The 21,293-nt window shown below is 38.8% G+C and overlaps 1 protein-coding gene across 1 annotated transcript in view; it reads left to right on the forward strand.

Moving 5' to 3' along the window:
* The window catches only part of LOC132381557 (neuroblast differentiation-associated protein AHNAK-like), a 296,622-nt gene that overhangs the window by 252,953 nt on the left and 22,376 nt on the right, over positions 1-21,293 (forward strand). Inside the window, exons 4-6 of the mRNA XM_059951058.1 lie at positions 1,417-1,469; positions 13,817-13,945; positions 17,931-18,087. Of these exons, the coding sequence (XP_059807041.1) occupies positions 1,417-1,469; positions 13,817-13,945; positions 17,931-18,087 (339 nt within the window). The remainder of the gene's footprint in view (positions 1-1,416; positions 1,470-13,816; positions 13,946-17,930; positions 18,088-21,293) is intronic.

The raw sequence follows: 21,293 nt of genomic DNA on the forward strand, positions 1-21,293 counted from the left end.
GTATGACCAAGGTGCAGTTTCCCACATGACGTTGGAAGGCACTTTCCACATTGGTCCAGCTGTGCTTGTCTCCAGGAACAGGCAAAGTCGCAACCTGTCCGCTGGTGTTGGAAACTCATGATAAATGTTTGCAATTAAACTCACAGTAACTGCACCCTCAGATTTATTTTCTCGCCTTAGGCCAACAAATTGCCCGAGCACCAGACCTGAGGAATAGATCCTGTGTATTCATTAACTGAACAGAGTTTGTATACTGACACTCAGAGAATATACAAACTGTGTCTTAGAATAAACTATGCTGCAGCAAAGTTCAGCCCACAATGTCACACTGACCTTTTGACTCAATACACGTTCAATCTAACCTTCCCTCCTACATAGCCCATACTCTTCAATTTTACTTTCGTCCATAGGCCTGTCTGAGAATCTCTTACCTGTAATATCCCTGATGTATCTGCCTCTGGCACCAGTCCCAGCACTCTCTGTGGTCTACCTCTGACATCCCTTCTAAACTTTCCTCCTTTCACCTTAAAAGAATGCTTTCTGCATTTAGCCTTTGCCACACAGAGAAAACAGCACTGGCTGTCCACTCTATCTTTGCCTTTTATAAACTTAATCAAGTCACCTCTTATTCTCCATTGTTCCAAAGTGAAATGCCCTAACTAGGTCAATCTTGCTAAGGCATGCTCTCTAATCCAGGCAGAATTCTGGTAAATCCCCTCTGTACCCTTTCTAAAGCTTCCACATCCTCCTATAATGAGGCGTTCAGAACTGAACACAGTACTCCAAGTGTGGTCTGGTCAAAGTTTTATAGAACTTCAATACTACCTCGTAACTCGTTGACTTAGTTCCCTGAACACCATATGTCCTTTTAGCCATGCATCAACTTGCTTGGCAACTTTGAGGGATCTATAGACATGGACCCCAGAGTCCCCCTGTTCCTCCACACTGCCAAGAATCCTGCTTTACTCTGCCTTCAAACTTGTGTATCAGTTCATACTTTTCTGGATTGAACTCAATCTGCCACTTCTCAGCCCAGCTCTGCATCCGGTCAATGCTCCACTTTAACATGTGGCAACCTTCCACACTATCCACAACACTGCCAACCTTTGTAACATCTGCAAATTTACTAAGTCACCCTTCTGCTCCCACATTCAAGTCATTTATAAAAATCACGAAGAGCAGGGTTTGCAGACAGATCTCTGCAGAACACCGCTGGTCACGCACCTGCACTCCGACCCTTAGCTTTCTGTGGGTTAGCCAGATCCAAGTTTCCATGGATCCCATGTCTCATGGCTTTCTTAATGAGCCTTCTACAAGGAAATGATATACTGTAGTGAGCATCTTGAGATATATCTGAATACTCCATTCCATGGTCCATTGGTTTTCACTAAATGCACTTGCCTTGCTGCATTGCAGGCATCACGCAGGTACCGGAGGATGGTCACACCTCTCCCTCTGAACAGCCCCACGTGAGTACTGAACGCAAAGCTGCTCTCGCCATGAACTGTGGGGTTCCTCTCGGTTGTCCTGCTTCTTCCCACATAATCTCTGAGCACTGCAAAATGTTCCTGGTGTGGACGTGAGCGGTGGGATTTGGTGGGAATCAAGGGGATAATGGGGAGAATAAAACAGTGGGATTACTGCAGGATTGGTGTCAATGGTTGGTAAATACTCAATAGGTGGAAAGGTCTGTATCTACGTTTGTAACTCTGTGAATCGATGACCATGGCAGTGTAGCGGTTAGAACAATACACTACAGTTCAATTCCCGTCGCTGTCTGTAAGGAGTTTGTACATTTTCCCTGTGAACGCGTGGGTTTTATCCTGTTGCTCGGGCTTCCTCCCACAGTCCAGCAACGGTGGTAGGTTAATTGGTCATTGTAAATTGTCCTGTGGTGCGGCTGGGGTTAAATCAGGGGCTGCTGGAGGCATGGCTCAAAGGGCCGGGAGGGCCTGTTCCTCACTGTATCTCAATAAATAAAAATGAGCAACTTGTAGACATACATAGGTAGATGGATGCCCCACCAAACTCTTCACTGGCCATTGTTATGATACGGCAACAATGAATATAGAATTGAGACTTTTTTTTATAAACAAAGAAACATTTATTTAAAACTCAGCTCAACGACAAATGTAAAGTAAACAAATGACTAACTTAACTGGAAGTTAACTGCTATGCGGCAACTCAAAGAGTTCTTAAAACGATAAATGCAAAAGTCCTAATGATCTACACAGTCAATTAGGAGAGACTTTCCTGAAGTAACGAATTCCTTGATGACATGACATTACTGCTGATCCCAGCCGAAATATGCCTTGCCTGGAGGATTTACGACAAAGGAATTAAAAATGGCTTAAAGGCACTGACCTTCTCCTTGGCAAAATGCTGTGTCCAACCTTTTCTGCTTTCACTATGCAGGGGCTATCTCAGATGCAGGTTACTACCTCCTTTTTTAAAATAAAATTATTTATTTATTAAATTTTAGAAGACTACAAGAATAAATGTGATGATAAAATAGTAAGAAAAATAATATTAACCCTCCCCCTACCCTTAACCCTCCCCTCCTTAACCCTAGTCTAAAGAAAGAAAAAAAAAGAAAGAAGAGAAAGATTGCCTGGATATCGGAGGATCCCCACATGCTCCATGGAGTTCAAAATAATTTTAACATTTATTTTTTTCTTTCCACAATTACTTTATAATTTTATCTTCAAAGGACCTATGTATTTAATCCTATCTTTTGTAAGTATGGGAACCAAATTTTCAAAAATATATCATATTCATTTCTTAGATTTTTTCAAGTGGAATACAACTATGTATTTCATTATTCCAATGATCCATAGTTAAATATAAATCAGATTTCCAAGTAACTGCAATAACTTTTTTGGCTACTGCCAATGCAATTTTTATAAATTTTTTCTGATACTTATTCAATTTAAGTTTCAGTATTGTCCCTTCACTGTCTCCTAATAAAAATAATACTGGACTATGTGGGAGTTGTACTCCAGTAATTTGTTCCAATAAAAGTCTTAGATTTATCCAAAATGGTTGAATTTTAAAACAAGTAGAATGTAAAAAAGTACCAATTTCTTGATTACATTGAAAACATTGGTCAGACATATTTGAATTTAATCTATTTATTTTCTGTGGTGTTATATCTAATTGATGTAAAAATTATATTGTATTAATCTAAGTCAAACATTTATTGTATTTCTCATACTATCAGAACATAATCTTGACCAATTTTTTCCATCAATTTTAACATTCAAATCAGATTCCTATTTTTGTCTTGATTTATGAATTCCTGATTTAATTGTCTGTTTTTGAATCAAATTATACATACAAGATGTAAATTTTTTAATTTTTCCTTTCTGAATTAACATTTCTATTTCACTCGGTTTTGACATCAACATTGTTTGACCCAGCTTTTCTTGTAAATAAGCTTTTAATTGTAAATAACAAAAAAGAGTGTTATTTGATATTTTATATTTATTTTTAATTGATCAAATGACATCAATATACCTCCTTCAAAGCAATCACCTATATATTTAATCCCCTTTTGGAACCAATTATGTGTAAGTTTATTATCCATTGTAAAAGGAATAAGCCTATTTTGAATTAAAGTTCTTTTTGCTAATAAAGATTTCTTTATCTCATCATCCATATTTACCTTATTCCATAAATCAATCAAGTGTCTTAATATAGGAGATTCTTTTTTTCCTGTACCCATTTGGATTCCCATTTATATATAAAATCTTCTGGTATGTTTTCTCCTATCTTATCTAATTTTATTCTAATCCATGCCGGTTTTTCTTCATCAAAAAAGACGCAATAAATCTAAGTTGATTTGCTTTATAATAATTCTTAAAATTTGGAAGTTGTAACCCTCCTAAATCAAAATTACATGTCAATTTTTCCAATGATATTCTTGACATCTTTCCTTTCCAAAGAAATTTCCTTACATATTTATTCAGTTCTTGAAAAAACTTCTGAGGTAATTGTATTGGTAAAGTTTGAAATAAATATTGCAATCTAGGAAATATATTAATTTTTACAGCATTAACTCTACCTATTAATGTTATTGGTAACATCATCCATTTAACAAGATCCTCTTTTATTTTTTTTAATAATGGCAAATAATTTTGTTTATATAAATTTTTTACATCATTATCAACTCTAATACCTAATAATTTTATCCCATTTATTGACCATCGAAATTGAGTTACTAATCGACATTGATTATAATTTCCTTTGGTAAGGGGTAAAATTTCACTTTTATCCCAATTTACTTTATATCCTGATACGTTCCCATATTCTTCCAATCTAAAAGGTAATCTTTGCAAAGATTGCAATGGGTTTGTTAAATAAATCAAAACATCATCAGCAAATAAATTAATCTTATATTCTTCTTGATTAACTCTAAAGCCCCCAATGTCTGAATCTGTTCTAATTAATTCAGCTAATGGTTCGATTGCCAATACAAATAAAGCAGGTGATAATGGGCAGCCTTGTCCAGTTGACCTCGTTAAGCAAAATGGTGTTGAAATCTGACCATTTGTGACTACTTTAGCTTGAGGATTAGTATTTAAAGTTTTAATCCATTGTATAAGATTTTCCTAACTCATATTTTTCCAATACCTTAAATAAAAAATCCCATTCCAATCTATCAAATGCCTTTTCTGCATCCAAAGCAACTGCCACACTCATTTCCTCTCTTTTTTGTGCCAAATGAATTATACTAAGTAACCGGGTTATATTATCCATTGATTGTTTGTTTTTAATAAAACCTGTTGATCCATATGTATTAATTTTGGTAAATATTTAAATATTCTTTTAGATAAAATTTTTGCTAGTATTTTATAATCTGTATTCAACAAAGAAATAGGCCTATATGATGTTGGTTTTAAAGGACCTCTATCTTTTTTTGGCAATACAGTTATGATCGCTGTTAAAAGAGATTGTGGGAGTTTATGCATTCTTTCCACTTGGTATATTAATTCCATAAAAGGAGGAATGAATAAATCTTTAAATTTTTTATAAAATTCAGGAGGAAAACCATCTTCTCCTGGGGATTTATTACTCTGAAGTGATCCTAAAGCTTCTTCAACCTCTTTTAATGTAAAGGGCATATCTAATCCTTTCTGTTCTTCCAAATTTAATTTTGGAAGGGTTATTTGTGATAAAAATTTAGCTATCTCAGCAATCTTATTTTGTGATTCTAATTGATATAGGTCAGTATAACATTTTTTAAAAGTTTCATTAATTTCTAAAGGTTTATAAGTAACCTTATTTACACTTGTTCTAAATGCATTTATTGTTTTAGAAGCCTGTTATGTTTTCAACTGCCAAGCAAGGATTTTATGTGATCTTTCACCTAATTCATAATATTTCTGCTTAGTTCTCATAATTACTTTTTCTGTAATATATTTCTGGAGTGTATTATATTGTAGTTTTTTATTAACAAGTTATCTTCGTTTTTCTTCTGTCATATATCTTTGAGATTCTTTTTCTAACTTTATGATATCTTTTTCCAATTGATCTATTTCTGCTGTGTATTCCTTCTTAATTTTAGATGTATAACTTATAATCTGACCCCTTAAATATGCTTTCATCACTTCCCATAATACAATTTTATCCTCAACTGAATGTAAATTTGTATAAAAAAATTGAATTTGTTTTTTCATAAAATCACAAAAATCTTGACGTTTTAATAAAATTAAATTAAATCTCCATCTATAGATCGATTCCTCCTTATCCATCATTATCATTGTCATTATCAAGGGGGAATGATCTGACAGTATTCTTGCTTTATATTCCACACTTTTCACTCTATCTTGTATATTTTTTGATAATAAAAATCAATCCTTGAGTAAGTTTTATGTCTATTTGAATAAAATGAATAATCTCTCTTGGATTAATTTTTCTCCATATATCAATTAGGTTTAAATCTTTCATTGATAATAAAGTTAGTTTTATTACTTTTGATTTTGTAGCAACTTTAGTTGATCTATCCAAAACTGGATCTAAACAAAAATTAAAATCTCCACCTATTAATATTTTATCATGTGCATCAGCCAAGTTCAAAAAAACTTCTTGTATGAATTTTGCATCATTTTCATTTGGTGCATAAATGTTCATAAAAGTCCATAATTCTGAAAAAAATTGACAATGTATAATCACATATCTCCCCACAGAATCAATTATTACATTTTGTATTTTAATTGGTAAAAATTTATTAACCAAAATTGCAACTCGTCTCGATTTTGAATTAAATGAAGCTGCAATGACATTTCCAACCCAATCTCTCTTTAATTTCTTGTGTTCTGTTTAAATGTGTTTCTTGCAAAAAAGCTATATCTCCTTTCATTTTCTAAATATATGTTAAAACTCTTTTAACATATATATGTTAAAAAGAGTTTTATATGTTAAAACTCTTTCTCTTTTCACAGGTCCATTAATTCCATTAACATTAAAACTTAAAAAATTAAGTAAATTAATCATTCATAATACCTTGGGAACTCTTTAAAATTCTCCATGTTGCTATGAGTCTCTCCCCAACCATCCAGGCAAAAAAGAAGAAAAATAGAAGAAAGATAACTAATATATATAAAAAAAAACAAAATACCCCCCCACTAATGTTGCGACTAAAAAGAACATATCTTTACCCCCCCCCCCATTTTACGGGTCATGGCAATCGCCATGATTGTACACGTGAAACTCGCAGCCATCGATCAGGAGCTCCTCCAGCTCCCCCACAAAACAAAAGAAAATATATTAGTGAAGAGAACAAAAAGAAAATAATTAATGTCTCTACACCCAATTAATACTCCTCGACTATTTTTTTTCTTATAAATGTCTGTCAAGTCCAACCTTGTTTCAGTCTTCATCATTAGTCCATTTCATTTCTATAATTCTTTACTCCTCTTCGTTGACATCAGGTAATTCTTGTACAAATTTCTCTGCTTTCCGGTAGTCAACGAAAAATCTTCTTTCTTCATTATCCAGGAAAATGATCAATTTTGCTGGGTAGCTCAATAAAAATTTATCGCCCTTTTCCCATAAAGATTTTTTTCACTGGATTAAATTCCTTCCACCTCTTCAGAAGGTCGTAACTTATGTCTGGATAAAAAAAAAACTCTTTTCCCTTCTATTATCAATGGCCCATTTCTCTTTTTAGCACCTTGAGTAGCTGCCTTCAAGATCATTTCTTTATCTTGGTACCTTAAGCATTTTATCAAAATTGATCTTGGATTTTGATCTTGTTGAGGTCTTGGTCTTAAAGCTCTGTGTGCTCATTCAATTTCAATTACTTGACTTCCTTCTTTCATTTCCAAAATTTTCGGAATCCATTCTTGAAAGAATTTTATTGAATTTTTCTCCCTCTGTACCTTCCATAAGACCAACAATTTTGATATTATTTCATCTACTAGAGTTTTCAAGCGCATCTATTTTTTCCAACACCCATTTTCTTTCTATTGTCCAAGCAAGATTATTGTCTTCTATCTTATCTATTCTTTCAGTGTTTTCTTCAACTTTTACTTCCATCACTTTAACTTTATTATCCATCTTCTTTTGATTTTCCACCACATTATTGAGTGTATTCTGCATCCTTCTTATATTTTTTCTTATAGCTTTTAATGAATTCGTCATATATATCATATATGTCTCCTCTAATCTCCTCCTCCTTTTCCTCTTCTTCTTCCTCTGAATTTCCCAAAGTGTCTGATTCTACGTCCGATTCACTTCCAGTCATAGTTGGGATTTGTAGTTTTGTTAATATCTGTTCATGCATACTTTCGCGCATGCGTTGTTCTTGCCGTTTCTTCTTGGAGACCATTGACATTGCTGCAACTTCCTTTCCTGCATCATCGGAAGTGCCATGCACTTCATCGGGAGGAGATCCAACTTGAGTCCGAGGCTTCGCCGAGATGGTTAGGCCTTTTTCCCCGCCGATTTGCGCAGTCTTCAAAGTTGTAGCTTTCTTCTGTTTCAGTTTAGCAGCCATATCGAAAGATAATCCTGAGTTGCTTATAAATAGTTTCTAATAGATATTTGTTAACTCTTCTTCATTTAAACCTTATTTCATTACTTCTTACGAGGGAGCTGGATTCCCAACGTCTCGATCCTACATCATCACGTGACGCCCCAGGTTACTACCTCTTTGAACGATGATTCAATAAGTTTGATCCTGTAGTAAACCGCCGACGACACCAACTTTTCTCGATCCCTTGGGTTTTCCACACTTCACTAAATTCTTTACTCTCCGACTGGACTAAAACTGGCAGCATTGTGAAACTGCTGGCAATAACCTTTGAGATTTAAGGCAGAAAGTAAAACTCCACTTTAAAACAAAACTGTGTCATGAGACAAATATGCAGCATAATGGAATCGCCGACGAATTAAACCATGAAATGACCTGCGTCACAGCAAGGTTTTCCCCTTTTATACCTGTTGAAACAGGCCATCACATGACCTCTCACTGGTGGGAAAATTACATCAAGTGACCTCACACTGGCGGGAAATTACGTCACCCCACCATCACCAGACCATTACATCATGCTCATAAGACAGTCACAAGATACCCACGGGGTATGTAACACCTCCCTCTGAAAAGAAAAATTTGGTCTGTCATGAGCAAAGTTTTAACAATTGACTATTTACAAAAAAAATACAAATGTATAAAATTTACAACATACACAGGATACATAGTAATATCATATAGCACCTTACAAATTACTATACAGTAGGAGTGTTACAAACGTTAAAATATCACTTCATAAAAAAATTACCTTGTACATTCAACATCTAGGTAGACAATCAACAATCACATTATCTTTAATATGAGTTATCAAAATATTATACACCTGTAACATCAAACCTTTGTTGCTAAATTGGAGTTTGATTTATTTCCTTAATCATTTTCTTAATCAAGCCCTACAACATAACTAAGGTAAGTCACAGAGGCATGACCAAATTCACTTTTAGCTAGGTTAATAGTTAAGTTAGCTTTTGAAATCCTTTCAAATAGTTTCACCACCACAGTAATATGTGCTTCCCAAGTATCATTTCCTGTAACTAAATCATCAATATAGGCATCTGTATCTTTTAATTCATGAATCACAGAATTAATCATCCGCTGGAAAGTACCTGGGGCATTCTTCATCCCAAATGGAAGAACATTATATTCAGATAGCCCAGAGGGAGTTCCAAAGGCAGAAATCTCTCTACCCCTATCCGTTAACGGAACACACCAATACCCTTTCAATAAATCAGTTTTTGTAAGGAACTTTGCTTTCCCAACTTTACCTACACAATCATCGACTCTTGGAATTGGATATGCACCTGTTTTTGTTACAGCATTCGCCTTCCTGTAGTCAGTACAAAACCGAATACTACCATTTGACTTAGGCACCATTAACACAAAGTGAACTCCAATTCAAATTAGAAGGTCTAATAATGTTATTCTCTAACATATACTTACTTTCTTTCTCAGCAAGTTCACATTTTTCCATGTTCATCCTATATGGATGTTGCTTTATGGGTGTGGCATCTCCAACATCTACATCATGTGAAGTCACTGTGGTTCTTTTAGGAACGTCTGGAAATAAATCTGTATATTTAAAAATTAATTGCTTTATCTGCTGCTTCTGCTCTGGCTGTAAATGTACTAATTTCTCATCAATATTTTCCAGAATTGTTGAGTTTGATAATCTGACAGAAACAACATTGGGTTTAGAATGAGTTTTAGATGAATCATCCATTATGTTCCTAGTAAGATCAGACTCATTATTATTGACCACAATAGTCATAGTAGCAGACTGTTTCTAATAATATGGTTTTATCATACTTATCTGGCAAAGTTGTGTTGGCCTTCTTCGATCTGGAATTTTTATCACATAATCCACATCATTAACTTTAGACATAATTTCATATGGACCATGAAATTTAGCTTATAAAGGATTTGTTTGCACCGTGAAAAGAACCAGCACCTTATCTCCAGGTTTAAACTTCCTCATCCTAGCTTCTTTATCATACCAGGTTTTCATTTTCTCCTGAGCTGATTTTAAATTTTCCCTGGCTAAGCTACAAGCTTTATGTAATCTGTCCTTAAATTTTAAAATATAGTCCAGCAAATTAGTGTGTACCTCTTTATTAATCCATTGTTCTTTTAATAAGGCTAAAGGTCCTCTAACTCTATGTCCAAATACAAATTCAAATGGACTGAAACCTAATGATTCCTGTACCCACTCCCACACTGCAAATAGAAGTAAGTGTATACCCTCACCCCAACCATTTTCATTTTCCACTCAATACATCCTAATCATAGTCTTGAGGGTAGAATGAAACCTTTCCAAGGCGCCTTGCGATTCTGGATGGTATGCAGATGAGGTAATCTGCTTAGCTCCCAATTTATAAACTATCTGTTGAAACAATCCAGACATAAAATTACTGCCTTGATCAGATTATATTTCCTTAGGTAATCCAAAATAAGTAAAGAATTTTATAAATGCCTTTGTTACAGTTTTAGCTGTTATATTCCTAAGTGGTACTGCCTCTGGAAACCTAGACGAAGTACACATGATAGTTAACAAGTACTGATAACCAGTTTTTGTTTTTGGTAATGAGCCTACACAATCTATAATAATTTTGGAAAACTGTTCACCAAATGCAGGAATAGGTTGCAGTGGGGTCACTGGAGTAACTTGATTAGGTTTACCCACAATTTGGCAAGCATGACACGTTCTGCAAAACGTCGCCACATCTTTTCTCAAACCAGGCCAGTAAAAATGTTTAAAAACCTTGCCCACAGTTTTCTTCACCCCTTGATGTCCACCCAAGAGCACACTATGGGCTAAAGTTAAAATCTCATTTTGATAAACTTTATGAACAACTACCTGGTGAACCACCTCCCATTTATCACTTGCAGGAATTGTAGGTGATCTCCACTTCCTCATCAAAACTCCTTTCTCAAAATAATATCCTACTGGCACCTTCCCAATTTCATTATCCAGAAGAGTTTGTTCCTTTAATTCGATAATCTCAGGGTCTGTACTCAGCTCTACTATCATCTCCTTCTGAGACAGGGACAAATCTTCATGGTCAGACTTACTCCAAGAATCTTGTTCAAACAATAAAGGTAAGTAAGTTTCTGATACATCCTCAAAACTCAAATCCTGAGTTGAACAGTTATGGGTAACAACCTCATCCTGCACATCAAGCCTTTAAGCCATAGCTTGAGTTACAACACTGGAGGAATCTGTGTTAGAATCCATCCGTGGTTCCTCTGACTTAATTGTCAAATGCACTTCAGGAAAAACTTGTTCATCTGCCAAGTCATTTCCTAACAATAAAGAAACATCATTCATGGGTAAGCTAGGTTGTAGTCCTACTTTAACAAGTCCTGTAACTAAACCTGACCTTAAATTTATGCAAATATACAAGCATAAGGGCACTCCCAACACCTCGTATATAATTTACCTCACCAGTGTCAGACTCATCATTAAACTTTAACAGACTGTTTAACATCAGTGATTGAGAAGCTCCAGTATCCCTAAGGATTTTTATTGGCACTGGAGTGGATCCCCCTTTCAAGGATACAAACCCTTCAGTTATAAAATGATCATATCCCTTCTTAGCTTGGTCAGACTCTAACAAAACTTCATTTGTCTTCATCGAACCCTGTAGATTTACAGATGTTTCAGTATGTTGCACACAAGCTTCTGGGACTGCTTCCTTTTCCTTCTTTAATTGGAAACAGTTAGTCATTATGTGTCCAGGTGTCTTACAATAATTACAAATGGGACCAAACTGTCTTTCCTTCACAGGTTTTCCTTCATCCTTACCTTTCTCACTAACTTCTGATTTAAATCCTGGTTTACTTTGACTCTCTGTGCTATTTTTGCTTTTAAAAGTTCTGCCCTGAGGAAATTTATTCTTGTGGATTAAAGCATATTTGTTAGCTAATTTAGCAGAGTCCTGCAACGTAGCAGTGTCCCTCTCATTTAAGTATGTCCTTACTTTAACAGGGATGCTCCTTTTAAATTTCTCCATTAAAATCAACTCTTTCAATTTATTATAGTCCCCATTTACAGTTTTAGAGGAAACCCATCTCTCAGAACACACAGCTTTATCATAGGCAAATTCCACATATGTTTTTTCCATGGATTTCTTCAAATTTCTGAAACTTTCTCTATATGCTTCCAGAACTGGTTCAATGCCTTCAGTATATACTGCTTCACAGTATCATAATCAAGTGCTTGCTCAGCAGTTAAAGCTGTATAAACCTGTTGTGCTTTGCCTTTTATTACACTTTGTAACATCACTGGCCATTTCTCTTTTGGCCACTCTGAAATCAGAGCAAGTTTCAAACTGTTGGAAATATTTCTCTACTTCTGTTTCACTAAATGGAGGAACCAATTTAATTTCCTGACTAACAACAACCATTTTTCTAGAACCAGAGGACCGATCACCAGACCTTAATTCCGCCATCGTAAGTTCAAATTCCCTCTTTATTTTCAGCTTAGTTAACTTAGTTCCAAGTTAACTTTCAATTGTTTCTGTTTTAACTCAGCTTCTATTCTATGCTTTTCAGTTACCAGGTGTAACTGGATCGCTGCTTTACTCACAGGGTAAGTACCTAACATCGTTTCATCAAAAACACCCGAATCCATACAGTGTTCCATGAATTACAGGCTTTGTCGTAACCTTCGAAATACCTTTACGTTCCAACCTGCTAGCAATCTCTGATACATCACTCTTTTTTGCCTTTGCTGATAACCCGATGCCAGAAAGTTGTCAATATTCATTGTTGCCAAAAACCAATCAAACAATAGAATTGGGTATGTCCCTCTTCAAATCAGACTGATAAGTAAACAGGCACTTAAACAAAAAAATGGATTCAGATCCCAGACGAGCCCCCAATTGTTATGATATGGCAACAATGAATATAGAATTGAAACTGGTTTTTTTTATAAACAAAGAAACATTTATTTAAAACTCAGCTCAAGGACAAATGAAAAGTAAACAAACGACTAACTTAACCAGAAGTTAACTGCTATATGGCAACTCGAACAGTTCTTAAAGCGATAAATGCAAAAGTCCTAATGATTTACACAGTCAATTAGGAGAGACTTCCCTGAAGTAACGAATTCCTTGATGACGTTACTGCTGATCCCAGCCGAAATATGCCCTGCCTGAAGGATTTACAATGAAGGAAATTAAAAACGGCTTAAAGGCACTGACCTTTCCCTTGGTGGATAATGCTGCATCCAGCCCTTTCTGCTTTCACTATGCAGGGGCTATCTCAGATGCAAGTTACTACCTCCTTGAATGATGATTCAATAAGTTTGATCCTGTAGTAAACCACCGACAACACCAACTTTTCTCGATCCTTCGGGTTTTCCACACTTCGGTAAGTTCTTCACTCTCCAACTGGACTAAAACTGGCAGCATTGTGAAACTGCCGGCAATAACCTTTGAGACTTAAAGCAGAAAGTAAAACTCCACATTAAAACAAAACTGCATCATGAGACGAATCCGCAGCATAACGGAGTTGCTGACGAATTAAACCACGAACTGACCTGCGTCACAGCAAGGCTTTCCCCTTTTATACCTGTTGAAACAGGCCATCACATGATCTCTCACTGGCGTGAAAATCACATCACCCCACCATCACAAAGCCATTACATCATGCTCATAAGACAGTCACAAGATAGCCACGGGGTATGTAACACCATATTGTCAGAACACCCTGAATCATGGTGTCATGCCGTCATCCTCTGCTTTCCTGAGCTGAGCTGATTTCTGCCTCCTGTTTCCTCAGGGTCATGCAGTAGAGGAGAACGGCCACAGCCCCTCGAGACCTCCGCGGGCACTCCAGTCACCAGACAGAGCCGTCAGCCCATGTACCGAGGTAGGAGCCTTCCACCACGCGCTGCATCCTGCTGGCACGGTGGGTAGACCAGGTTTGAACCTGACCTCTGCAGAGTCTGTCCAGTGTCCATGTAGGCTTTCCTCGGGTGCTCCGGTTTCCCATAAATGCACGGTTCAGTTGTTTATTCGGCCTCTGTAGATAGCCCCAAGTGGGTGGTAGAATCCTTGGGAATTGTGGGACTAGTGTAAATGGGTCATTGGTGGGCAGAAGGGCCATTTCCTCCGTGACTCCAACCCAAGGCTTGTCCTGAATTGGAGGACTGTCCGTGCATGTGTGTGGGTGGAAAGGGAGGAACTGGGTTTGTTTTGCTGTTTGTTGTTTGTGTTCTGTGTTGTTCTGCTGAGCATTGTGGGCATGTTGTGTCAGTGACAGGACGTGTTCTGATACTTGTGGGCTGCTCCCAGCACCTTCCTAGGGGTGTTGGTTGTTAATGCAAGCAATGCACTTCACATTTAATTTTGACATCTAATCCTGGCTCTGATGAAGGTCAGTGGGATGAGTGGAGGGATGGTAAGTGAATCTCTGACCTTTAACCAGGACCCCAATTTCACAGCAAAGTCAACAGGACTGGGATTTAGGACCAGTGGGTAGACTGGTTCTCCCCCCGCCACAGCTCTGTGTCCTGGTCCTCAGAGTGGGCCAGTGTCAGTCTTTCACTCTCTCTACTCCCTCTCTCACTGTGTCTCCTCCCCCATCTGCCCCATCCCTCCCATACAGACTGCTCAGCTGCGACTGACAGTTCCTCTTCAGCCTGTCTCAGCCAGCACCACCACCACCGTTATCCAGGTTTGCTTGCTCGTCATCGGCCAGCCCATCTTTTCCCCTCTGTACCGGACATTCTCTGCAACCTGAAACTTTCTTCTAATTTTAGCCGGTTCCAATAAAAGCTGATCAGTCTCAAATGTCTCCACTTCTCTCTCCGTTGATGCTGCCTGGCTCTCTGAGTGGCTCTGGCATCTCCTGATTTTATTATAACCTCCAGAATCGGTACATTTTTCCTCAGACAAATTGGAACATAAGAGAAGTTCCTACCCATCTTTTTGTTTAGGTGCCAAAAATCCCACTTTGTCTGATCGTTCCACATCCTAAATCTTCGTAACCATTCTCTGCTAACTATATAAAATCGTTGGATGCTGATGTTTTTGATCCAATGGTTTTGGAAGTAGGGAAAGAGGCGCAAAATGTTTTGCTTCACAATTGTTTTATTAAGAATTGGACAGACCGTGACATACATCTACAAAGAAAAGTGAGAGAAAAGGGAATGAAGTTGACACCAAGTTGGACTGCAGCTTTTTACCCACTAATGGAAGATTCCATTCAGATTTATAGATAAGTTAACTAATTAGAAACCCATTATTCAAATAGTGCAGAACAAAGAAACATCCCAAGCTTTCCAGAATTATACTTTGTATAATGACTAGAGGCATATTAAACTTGCATAAACATATTATAGCCACTAGGAAGCATTGTAAGCCATTACTTGTATACAAGTAATCATATAAAATACGGACAGATAATTAATTGTTAAACTGCAAACAGTCTTATCTAAGAATGAATCAGTTGGATCCAACACCAGTGACTGGTTGCAACGTAGCCTGGAGACTATTTGAGGAAGCTCAATCCCAGAGAGACCTGGGAAGAGTGCTGCAGAGTAAAAGGAAGATGGGAAGGGGAGCTGAAGGGTGTCGCTTTGTAGAATAAACACCATCATAGATCAGTTGGGATTTTATCCAATTGTCCACACCAACTGTATCCCTCAAGTCCACCCATGCACCTACCCTAGTGTATAGAGATAATGTGGCAGGTATATAGGACCCTGGTCAGACCCCACTTGGAGTACTGTGCTCAGTTCTGGTCGCCTCACTAAGGGAAGGATGTGAAAGACACAGAAAGGATGACGAGGAGATTTACAAGGATGTTGCCTGGATTGGGGAGCATGCCTTATGAGAATAGGTTGAGCAAACTCGGCCTTTTCTCCTTGGAGCGACAGAGGATGAGGGGTGACCTGATAGAGAGGCATTGATCATGAGGGCACAGTTTTAAGGTGATTGGGAGTAGGTACAGAGGAGATGTCAGGGGTAACTTTTTTATGCAGAGAGTGGTGAGTGTGTGGAAGGGGCTGCCGGTGATGGTGGTAGAGGCGGAAATGATGGGGTCTTTTAAGTGACTCCTGGACAGGTACACGGAGCTTAGAAAAACAGAGGGATATGGGTAACCCTTGGTAATTTCTAAGGTAAGTATATGTTCGGCACAGCTTTGTGGGCCAAAGGGTCTGTATTTTGTTGTAGGTTTTTCTATGTTTCTATGTTCTATGTTACAATCCCTGCAGCACACTCTCGCCCCTGTGATTACTAAATTCTCCCTGTATCAACCTTCTGTCCCACGCTCATCAGCATTGCTCTCTTTTCATAGTATCAGTGGTTTGGGAGGTTGCTGGGTCTGTCTGAGGAGACTTTTCTGAAAATCACAGATACGCAAGGAACTGCTTCATGAGGAGTTAAAACAATTTCTGCGGGTTAAGAAGAATCGCTGTGCCGATTTATTGCCTGACGCTGACATGGAGACGGCAGGCCAGAGCCAGGTCGCCAAGGTAACCTGACCCTGCAATGCCTTGCTTAGCGATGTTCTGGTGCCGGTTAGCGCAGTGATGTCCTTTCGGTGTCGTGAACTCGGGTCAGATAGAACATAAGGCACAGTGCAAGCCCTTCAGTCCCCAATGTTTAAACCTACTCAAAAATCAATCTACCCTCCTACACTGCCCTCCAGTTTTCTATAATCCATGTGCCTATCTAGGAGTTTGTTAAGTGTCCATAATGTATATGCCTCTACCACTAACTCTGGTAGCATGTTCCACGCATTTGCAACTTTTTGTATAAATAATCTTACCTCAGACATCCCTCCCCATATTCCTTCCTCCAAATACCTTAAGATTATACCCCCCTGTATTAGCCATTTCCACCTTGGGAAGAAGTCTCCGTCTGCCCCTCTATCATCCCACTCTGTCTGCAGCTTCAAAGCATGGAGTCCTTTAAAGACAGGAAGAGCATGTTCATCTGCCACAAATGCTCATTCCCATCACCAATGGCACATGGTGGCTGCCGTGAGTCACATCTTCAAAATGCACTGCACTCACTCACTCACCCTCCCTCCCAAATCCACTACCTCCACCACCAAGAAGGGGCACTGTTATGTGTGTGCGGAGGAAGAATGACAGCTTAGTGTGATTAAATGTCCTTGCTGGATCGTATCAGTAACAGTATATGCTGGGCAACTTACAGTGTGGGAGCGATGAACTGGGCCCACCATGACATAAAGATGCCAGGGGAGAGAGCCCTTTGTGCGTAGGAGGCCCAGTCCGTTCACTGCTCGATTGGCCACATTCTTCCGATTGATTTTGCAACTGAGCCGATACAGTTCAGGCACCACAACCTTCGACCCCTCTGTTTGGGAATAATTCACCATTCTTGGATTATCATTGGATTAAAATCCTGGAACTTCCTGAAACAATATTGTGGGAGGTTCTTTACTGGAGGAACTGCTCAGCCCAGCAGCAACATCCAGTTAATCCCACAAATCCCAATAACTAACAAATTCAAACCAGTCTTGAGTGGTGGACATCTTATTGAACAACTGCAGTTAAGGTTGTCCCGTTAGGCTGCATATTTCTTGGCTTTGAGCCTTGAATGATGAAGGAGCTGAGTCAGTACGTTGGTGTGTGACTCAAAGAGGGTTCTAGTGTCATCTGCTTAACTTGTGTCACAAAGTTTCACCCGACTTCTTTTTAGAACAGAGATGAGGAGGTATTTTATGGTTTAACTTGCTTTCCCACTCTCACATCCATCCTTTGGATATTTGAACCGCACAACAGCCCAAGCATCTGCCTGGCCCCTTCAGTCCATGGCTCCTCTGTCGTCAGCTGCAGGAAAACTGATGCCATATTGCAAGAGTGGAAAAGACTGGAAGGGGAGCATGCCTCTAACCCTCTCTCTCTCTCTCTCGTCAGGAACCCAAGATGTCGGAGATGGTGGAGCTGGTTGTGGAGACAGAGGCTCAGGTCGGAGCAACTGGATTCAGTGTGACGGGAGGGGGGAAGGACGGAATCTTTATCAAGGAGGTGCTGAAGAACTCCCGGGCTGCAAAGGCACTCAATCTGAAAGAGGGTAAGCTGTGTGTTAGCGTAAGAGGGTTGGACTTGGAACTGAAGAGGTGATGTTGGCCTGAGCTGGTGGTGGAGGCAGGCACTTCCACAATATTTCCGAAGCACACCAGGGATTGTAATCTGCAGTCCAAGAGCAGGCACATGGGATCAGTATAGATTAACACAGACCACCCCTGTGTAGGTAGAGATTCAATTGTGTAGCAGCCCTGTGTGTTTACAGACATTTTTAATCTCTCCCTCTCCCAGTGTAGAGTGCCCCATTGTCCCTGTACCAAAAAAGACCAAGGCAACATGTCTGAACGACTGGCGTCCTGTCGCACTCCCCTCAATAATAAGCAAATGCTTTCAGAGGCTGGTCAACGATTACGTCTGCAGCTTGTTACCACCCAAACTGGACACCCTACAATTTGCCTACCGACACAACCGATCGACAGACGATGCAACAGCCACATCTCTACACACCATCCTTATACGTCTGGAGGAGAAGGATGCTTATGTGAGAATGCTGTTCTTGGACTACAGTTCAGCATTCAATACCATAGTTCCATCCAGGCTCGACAAGAAGCTCAGAGACCTCGGCCTTCACCCTCCCTTGTGCAGCTGGATCCTGGACTTCCTGTCAGATCACTGTCAGTTGGTAAGAGTGGGCTCCCTCGCCTCTGTGCCTCTGACCTGCAGTACAGAGCCCCTCCTTTACCCCCTGTACACCCATGACTGTATCGCCACCCACAGCTCCAATCTGCTAATTAAATTTGCTGAGGACACTACATTGAGTGGCCTTATCTCAAACAATAACGAGGTGGCCTACAGGGAAGAAGTCATCTCCCTGACACAGTGGTGTCAAGAAAACAACCTCTCCCTCAACGTTGCAAAAACAAAGGAGCTGGTTGTGGATTACAGGAGGAATGGAGACAGGCTAACCCCTATTGGCATCAATGGATCTGGGGTTGAGAGAGTGAACAGCTTTAAATTCCTCGGAATGCACATCACCAAGGGCCTCACGTGGTCTGTACACACCAGCTGTGTGGTGAAAAAGGCACAACAGCGTCTCTTTCACCTCAGACAGTTGAGGAAGTTTTGTGTGGACCCCCAGATCCCAAGAACTTTCTACAGGGGCACAATCCTGACTGGCCGTATCACTCCCGGTATGGAAACTGTACCTCCCTTAATCACAGGACTCCGCAGAGAGTGATGCGGACAGCCCAGCGCATCTGTAGTTGTGAACTTCCCATGATTCAGGACATTTACAAGGACAGGTGTGTAAAAAGGGCCTGAAGGATCATTGGGGACCCAGGTCGCCCCAACCACAATCTATTCCAGTTGCTACCATCCAGGAAGTGGTACTGCAGCATAAAAGCCAGGACCAACAGGCTCCGGGACAGCTTCTTCCACCAGGCCACGCTGACTTGAGTGAAATCTATATTACATTGACTGTTCTATTTATTATAAATTATGATAAATTACTATAATTGCATATTGCACATTTAGATGGAGACATAACGTAAAGATCTTTACTCCTCATGTATGTGAAGGATGTAAGAAATAAAGTCAATTCAAATCAATTCAGCAGTCCATAACACAAACCCTTGACTAAAGTGGACGAAAAATTATGGTTTCTTTCACATCTTGTGTTCATTTAGTTCTTTCTTTTCCTCTCAAGTTCTGTAAAAGCGATTTACTTGATTTTTTTCATGGTGGTTTGTGAATTCTGTAAGGGCGTATTTCTGTTATGTGAACTGCTCATCATAGATATTGTTGGCTAAGGGGCCCTTTTTGTGCAGTGTGTCACCAAGTTCAACAGTTAATTTATTAACAAAGTACGTAAATATGCAACCCTGAGAATCATTTTCTTATGGGTGATCACAGTAAACACAAGATACACAATAGAATCAACGAAAGGCCACACACAACAGGACGCACAAACAACCAACATGCAAAAGACAACAAACTGTCTAAATGCAAAAAAGAAAAATAATACGATGATTATTATATTCCATAATGATGTAATATCATATTATTATTATTATGGCATTTTCCAGGGCAAATCTCTAAGCCCACTATGGTTTTGCTTGGCTTTAAATGTACTCTCAATTTTACTGAAATTGGATGAAAATTGGGTATCAAATCAGAAACAGCGAAACAAATTATAACTTGACACACCTTCTATACATGCACAATTTGAAATGATAGGCTCCTTCATTAGCAAAGCTAAAGCAATTAATTCAGACAATAGGACTATTTTTGAAAGATATTAACATGAACTTTGGACTGGATAATTAAAGAAAGATGCAAAAGAACCAGCAGAATATAAACTAGAGCAGCAGGGTACGATACAATCAATGGATGAATATGAAACATATAAATGTCTGGGATATCCACAAACAAAGAAAATAGATCACACTGTGATAAAGGGAAAATTTTTAACATAATTTACTTCAAGACTTAAGAAAATCTGACTAACAGTTCAATAGTAAAAATATATCAAAGGCAATAAATACTTCCGCTATGTCTATATTAATGTATTCTTTTGGCACAATATCTTGGTCTGAACCGATCTGGACAATTTACAAAGAGAAATAAGAACTGAAATGACAAATTCAGAAAACCTTTTGTACACTTGGACTCACTTAGATTCACTATCTATGACAGAAAGAGGAAGAGGAATAACCCCAAGTCAGATAAAACTTCCAAGGATCAATTAAAATAGGATCCAGCACACCATGTCAGCGTGTGCAATTCCGGTAAGAATACACACCACAAAACTGAAGAAAACGTTAACCAGTGGAAGAGTGTGACCTCCCATGGAAAATATCCTCAAGATCTGAGCAGATTAGATTTCAACAAGGAAGCAACAAGAGCCTGGCTCAACGTTGACCCCAGATTGGGAACCCCTGGTTTAGAGATATAGTGACCAAATGGAGGCAAAGTGGACTAGCTCAAGAAGGACCCTTGGACAGCATGGGCGAGTTGGGCTGAAGGACCTTTTGCCATGTTGTGACCCTCTGACTCTATCTTCACCAGTGAATATCAAAAGAGATTTGATTGCAAAACACATGCTGGGATAAGTTATCAAGGTTTTAATTGTGATATAAAGGAAGAGAGATTTAAGGCATTTAACTTCAATCTCTTAAATCAGCTAAGCCACTGACATCCACAACCATTGAACAAATTGTTTTTAAGGGTTGTGGATGTCAATGGTTTTGCCAT

This window comes from Hypanus sabinus, chromosome 26, assembly GCF_030144855.1.
Source record: "Hypanus sabinus isolate sHypSab1 chromosome 26, sHypSab1.hap1, whole genome shotgun sequence".
NCBI classification, from domain to species: Eukaryota; Metazoa; Chordata; class Chondrichthyes; order Myliobatiformes; family Dasyatidae; genus Hypanus; species Hypanus sabinus.